General features: G+C 39.6%; 1 protein-coding gene across 1 annotated transcript in view; it reads left to right on the forward strand.

The window, feature by feature from the left end:
- The first annotated feature begins 77 nt into the window (after positions 1–77).
- The window catches only part of LOC100638345 (pre-mRNA-splicing factor ATP-dependent RNA helicase PRP16), a 20,286-nt gene continuing 13,379 nt past the window's right edge, over positions 78–6,984 (forward strand). The window contains exons 1-4 of the mRNA XM_019997551.1: positions 78–308; positions 979–1,049; positions 1,178–1,333; positions 1,436–1,621. Of these exons, the coding sequence (XP_019853110.1) occupies positions 89–308; positions 979–1,049; positions 1,178–1,333; positions 1,436–1,621 (633 nt within the window). The 5' untranslated portion in view covers positions 78–88. The remainder of the gene's footprint in view (positions 309–978; positions 1,050–1,177; positions 1,334–1,435; positions 1,622–6,984) is intronic.

Raw genomic sequence — 6,984 nt, forward strand, 5'->3', positions numbered from 1 at the left:
TGATGACACTTTTATAGTTAGAGTTCTGTATTACTAAGGATATGTACACATGTTAGTTTCATGTATGGTATATATATATATTATAGATATGCGTACTCCATCAAGGTCATCATGGGATGGAGATAACACAAAGACTCCTGTGAGGAGAAGTGCTTGGGATACTCCTACACCAGCTCATTTATCCAGTGTTGATGAACCTAGATGGACTGGTACTCATGGCTCTCTTGATACACCATTACCAACTCCTTCTCATTTATATAATGATTGGGCTAATGATCGTAAAAGCTTTGGAAGGCCTACAAAAGAAGGTACTATAAATAATTTTTTAATTTTTATTGTGGGCTTAAATCCATAAAATTAATTCTGTTAAATTTTATTAATATCAGATAAATATTAAAAAAAATTATGCCTGCTTTGAAATCTAGTTTTAAGCAATGAAAAATTGAGGCAACGAAATAAACCAGCTATATAGTACATGTACTGTAAATCCTTAAATAGAAGCCGCATTCGAATAAATGCCGGGGTAGCAATAGAATTAAACTATAAATACGGAACGTTACCTTGGGAGTGACTCAGTAGTCTAGTGGATAGTGCCTGAAGTTCCAGATATCAAAAGGATGAGGTTACGGGTTTGAATCCCACTCTGGTCTGAAGTTTTTTTATTTTTTAATATATTTTTTCGAGATCCAAATACCATTTTAGCAAATAGACGCCCGGGCTTTTATTTAAGGAAATACGGTACTTAAAATATGGAGAATTCTCTTCTTGTGATTTTTGTTGAAATTCTCTGTAAAATTAGTCTTTGGCCCAATTTTTGAGGAACTTGACAGTCCAACTGATGGCAGATCAATTGACAAATGATTCTTTGAATGTAATTTTGGGCTCTTAATTTGGGGTCACAAAAAAATTATTGTATGTAAAAACTGTGGCACACTGTTGTAATGTTTTTATGACTGTGTTATTGTTGTCTGTCATTAGGCAATGTGGATGATGATGATATTAAGTTCAGTAGCATGGAAGACAGAATCGAGTGGGAAGATGAGCAAAAAGTAAGTCATGTAATGTGCAATAAAAGCAATGCTTTTTTTGTTTTGAGTTTCTATTTTTAAGAAAGTTTTTGTACATCACACACATAATTTTTATTATTGAAGAGTGTAAATCATTGTTTCTGTTATAGAGGATGGATCGTGCATGGTATGATCTGGATAGTGGATATGACGATACTAATAATCCATTTGCTAACATACCAGAAGAATATACTAAGAAGAAAGAAGAGAAACTTATGAAAACCACTGTAAAGAGAATGTCTGCTCAACAAAGACAGCTAAATAAAGTTAGTTTTAACATCAATGTACATTTAAAGAGGTATCACATTTATATTATTCCGTTATCTTAATTTATTTCACTTGGTGCAATTTCTTAATTGTACATGTAGGATAATGAAAAGTGGGAGACCAATCGTCTATTGACAAGTGGCATTGTTCAACAAGTTGATGTTGATGATGATTTTGAGGATGAGGCTGAGTCTAAAGTTCATTTGTTAGTTAGTAATGTTGTTCCTCCTTTTCTTGATGGCAGGATAGTCTTTACTAAGCAACCTGAACCAGTCATTCCTGTCAAGGTTAGTGACACTTGTGGGGGTACCTGATTGTTTTTGTGCTGTTCCAATTACCAGGATAAATGCTCCCCTTAATAATTTATTTTAAACTACACACATATTTTACATGTACTACATAGCTACAAATTTTTTTGGTCATTGTCAGAACATAATTTTTGGCACTCTACTGTATGGCTGAAAATATTTGTGAAAATCAGCAGTATTGTGCAAATTCTTATATTTTTGGGAAGTTTTGATATTAGCGAGATTAAATATTTGCGTTTTGACAGTATTATGTGAGTTCTTACGTTTCTGGGAGTTTTAATAATAGCAAGATTTAATTTGCGTTTGACCACTTGCCTAAAGGACATGCAGTACAGTGCAAAAGAAGCTAAGTTGCTACTCTACTGTCGTGTAGGTTGTTTGCTGCTCCTTCGTTGCGCATGTGCAAACCCACCAGTAGTAGTAGTGCACATGATCAGCAGCAGGACAGTAGCTCAACATTAGAATTGGGCACAGAACCTCCTAAACAGGCTTCTAAAAGTTGAGGGTGACAGTACAGATGAACTTGGAGCCAAGAGAAACATCCCCAAGTTCTAGGAGAGCCTCTTTAGCACTTGCATGAGATCTTGCTACTACAGAACATGTAACTGGGCAGTATCGCAGTACTTCCTAGGCGTATCTCAGCGAAGAGTAGCGAAGTAAAATTACTAGCTACATACTATGTGCGATACTTACATGTACAGTGTAACTTTTTTCGCCTTGTACTGTACCACTTAATAATAATAATGCTAACTTAACGAAGGGATACTATTGATAGAAGTATTGTCTGGCCTGGGTAATGGATGCAATCAAATGATGATTTGTGACATCATTGATACTAAATTACAAATGTAGATGAATAGGTGTTATTGAGGACTTAATGACAACTCTCATTAGAAGCGGAAGCCATTTCTTGTTGAGTTCCTGATGGCTTCCTGTGGGGTTGGGCTGTGGAAAGTTTATGTGATGGAATTGCTGCTCTATTGAATGGGCAAATTTTAAAAATCCATTTTTAAGATGAGAAGGTAGAAATGAAACTTTCCACAGTTTATGAATAAGGCTTGGAAAATCTTGATTTGTCAGTGTTGTAGCACATGTTTTAAGTTCAAATCCATTCATCTTTTATGGGGCCAAAAACTGATACATCAAGGGGCTGCAAATATGAGTACAATGAGGTGGGAAGCAAATCAGGTGAATTATGTTCTCTCTTGCCATCTTGATTAATTTGAGAGAGAGAGGTGTGAGTGATGTCCATCAAAAGAAAGATCAACAGGATATTTAATTGTCAAGTCTTTTGTAGCAGGGATGATCATTTTTTTCAAACCACTGTGCAAAATTATCTCGCTCCATGCATCTGCTATCAGACACTGTGTACATGGCACCAGCTGGCCCCCCTGCATCCATTGAGCTGATACATTTTTTCCTTTATAGACAATGTATGGGGGCAGATGGACACCATTGCTGATCCACTACCTAGCACTGTGATGTAGTCATGGCCACTACCTCCTATTATGTCTATCTTTCACCCCACATCTTGCTAAGATATGTTTAGATCCTACTGCTGTGCTAAACCAGTTTCATCATAATTCCAAATACAGCAACTCAATTCCTCTGCCCTCGCCCATGCTGTAGGCGTATAGGCAAGGGTACTGCGATCGTCCTGTCAGTATGTGTTTGCAAGATGGCATCTTTTTCTCTGTTTTCACATCCTTGCTGCTCTTTGCTCAGATCCTGAGGAGTCCCATTGTCAACTGAAACGATTACCAAAAGTAGCTTTTCTTCAGTTTACTTCTTCACCCATCTTCTCCTAGACAGCATGAGCCAGTAATGTTGCTAAATGTAGTCAGGATTCCAGGTAACTCTCTCTTGACGAAGGTAAAAGTGCAATAATAATACAATTAATTTTCGTTAAATAAAATTTCGTCGTTTGTTATTAAAATCCGCATACTACAACTACCGACATGGAACAAAAATTTTGTCTGTTAAATATTTTGTCAAGCAAAATAACTGACAAATTTGACAAAAAATTTGATCGTCAAAAATTTGGAGCTATACTGTATTACAGAAACCAGAGTGGCAATGGAAAATAGAAAATGGAGACCCAAACTATAGTCAAACTACACAGTAAACTGTACAATTAGGACTTCAGTAAAGCTGGGGGATATTAAAGAATTTACATTAGAATTTTATAAGGAATCCTACAAACCTATATAAGATTTCAGCCTGCTTGACTCATCCAACATGGCAATATTTTTTGGCGATAAAATTTTAAAGATAACTGTTTAAAACATTTACGAACAAAGAGAACATAATAGTCATAAGTACTTTTATTAATTAATAGGAACAAAGAGAACATAATAGTCATAATTACTTTTATTAATTATTATCTGTATGATTCCGTAGTAATTGAATGGCATTTGCCACTTGCTGACCAATGTTTTCTTTGTTTTCGAATTTAGTTAAATCAGACCTTCTTCTTTGAAGGTCCAATTGTAGCTTCAATATCTGAGCAACGTCCTCCTTGTATACACATCCGATTCCGTAAATAGTAACTGTACGAGGCTTCAGATTCTTTTTTAGGGCTTGGTACGTCACGAATCCAGCCACAGCAACCATGTTTGCAAGAGTCTGTGGCTTGTTATGGTTCTTCTGTTTGCATTCACTTACAAGACTTACTAGATACAGGTCATCATCTCCTACTGGACCCTCCTGTAATGAATGTACTTCACCATGTACCGAAATGGCGGCGAAGTCCTGAGATTCATGAAGTATAAAGAAATTGGGTTTTGATGTTTGGTGAAATGAAACATTACAATCTGCTAAAGACTCATTGCCTTTAATTACTAATTCCTTTCCTCCATAGTGTTTGTTTAACCAACTGACAAAATAAGGATTCATGACAACTTCGAAAGGATGGACACTTAATTCAATGTAGATATTAGTAGCAGGCTTTGATTGTATTTCAGAAACAAGAGCAGATACAACTTCATCTACACTTGCTTTTTCAGGAAATTTAACTCTAACTTCTGGTGTAGACTGTTTTATGTTTTCTATCATGATATCTTGTCCCACAGTGTTGGGAAAGAATTTTTGTGGTACTATAAATTTTTCGAATGTCTTAACAACCATTGGTAGTTGCTCAGTAACTGTGACAAGTTTTGCCAAACCATGACTTCTTTTGGCATCTGATGCGGGTACAGGTTTGTGAAAGACGTACATATAATTATTATCTGCCTTCCCTGGCCCTATATGTTTGAATACTCCAGAGGTATCACGTTGTTTGTCCAGTGAGTCGGGTAAAAGATAAGGATGTGGTACATTTCCGGGGACAAAATCACAAATACTGCTCATAAATTTTTCTCGTAATTGCCTCTATGTCAAAACTATGAGTCACTACTCTAGCTCTTGTCTTATATCTCCTCTCTGGTGTACCAAAACTGCTTCCTGCCTCTTCTGTCTTAACTACTTTAGATAGCATTGGTCTACTTATTCCTATTGTAAACCAATCACTTCAAAAAAGGCTGTTTATTGTATATGCTTACCAGTTGCCTCTAGTGCCCTCTGAAATGCTCCCTTTCCCTTACTTCTCCTTTCTAAGCCTTTGAAATACTTGTACACATTACTAACAGTCTCTTTTGCCTGGCTATTCAATCTAACTCCTTGCTTTACAGTTGTCCCTCCAGATGACAACTCACGTGACTTTTATTTTCCATGTGACGTCATAATGGCGGACATTTTGCTGATTTTGTAGGCTGTATCTTTATGCTTCATTCTTGTTGATGAAAGGCTATAACATTTTCTCGATGCATTTAGACCTTGAAGCAATAACCAAAGAAGGTGTAGGTGAGCATTTATACTGATTAAACGTACATGCTAGACTTACATGTATATGCTCACTTTTCCTAAGATTGGAATTGGAATTGCAGTATATTTGCATCTCAGATCTGCCATCAACAATTAATAGTTTCTCCATGTCTCTGTTGTGTTTTGAATTATTAGTACATTGATGTATGCAGCAGCCTGTGACACAGCGGGATAGCTGTAGCCAAGGCAGCCCTGCAGTCACAGGAGCTGGCCTCGGACCAGAAAAGGAAGTCGTCAAGCTAATGGAGCAAGCTCTTCACCCCTTGCACTTTAAGGCCCATGAAAGGCCATTGGCTACGGCCGTAAAGAGCTTTGGGGCCGATCGTAGCCCAAACGGAAGCGCTCTGTCACAGAAGGTAAGACCCTCCCAAGACATGCCGAGCAATTGCTGGTCATCTGGATGCACTGGGACCCTCCGGTAGGCGGACTTGAGGTCGAGTTTTGCCATCCATGCTCCGGGCCCACAAGCCCGGACGCGGCAGATGGCCTCGTCCACTGAGGAGTAGGAGAGCGAGCACAGTTCTGGATCGATACCGTCATTAACACTGGCTCCGGGAGGAGATGATAAGTCAACGATAAGGCGGTACTTCCCAGGCTGGCCACTTTTGGGGATTAGACCCATCAGGCTATTATGTACCTCCTCTCCAGACAATGCCAACCGAATTGTGGCTTGCCTAAGCTGCTTCTTTAAGTACTCCCTGGTGGCGGAAGAGTTCGCTTTGACTGAAGAGAGGTTCCGGCCAACCGCCCTCAGGGAAGATGACCGGTTGAAACCGACCTGAAAGCCTTCAGCCATATCCCGTCGAAGGAAGTCAGCCAGAGCCATGTCTGGTAGGCAAGCTAGGTATGGCTCCCACTCAACCAATGGTAAAAAACCCTGGACCTGGCCTGTTATATATGCCTCGGCGGGGCAAAAGGACTCCAAACTTTCGAGATCCCTGGTATACGGATACTGCTGCCGCCGCCAAGGGGCCGACTCTAGAATAGGAAATGAAAATGGGATTTTTTAGTATCATTATTAACGAGCAAAAAGGGGAAACAAAATCAAGTCATGCATATAAGTGACCCAAAGGTTGAATAACTGTCATAATGAGTACTGAACCAGCTGGAATGAGCTCCTACACTGCTAGGGGCTTATCCTTCCCCTTGCAATCAGAGGCCGGGTGGCCTGGTTTTTTGCAAGAACTGCAAGAGGGGAGGAAGCGGCAGCTCTCTGCTGAATTTGGGCAGGAGCCCGCATTAAAGCGTCGACAGAACTCCCCTGGCACTGAGTACGGTTTCTGCCTGGATGCTGCCTTCCTCCCCTCACTCACATTTGGGGCGAGGCTCCTCAGAGCACAATCAGCCTTCCCATGGTCCCATGACAGGCATAGGGGGCAGTTGCGACCGCCTTGGACCGGGGCCGACCCTAGAACAGTAGCAGAAAGTAGGGAAGGGTTGATGTCTGACCAGCTGAGCTGAGTCCCCGCAGCTACTTGCTG

Source organism: Amphimedon queenslandica, unplaced genomic scaffold (assembly GCF_000090795.2).
Source record: "Amphimedon queenslandica unplaced genomic scaffold, v1.1 AMPQUscaffold_13364, whole genome shotgun sequence".
Classification (NCBI taxonomy): Eukaryota; Metazoa; Porifera; class Demospongiae; order Haplosclerida; family Niphatidae; genus Amphimedon; species Amphimedon queenslandica.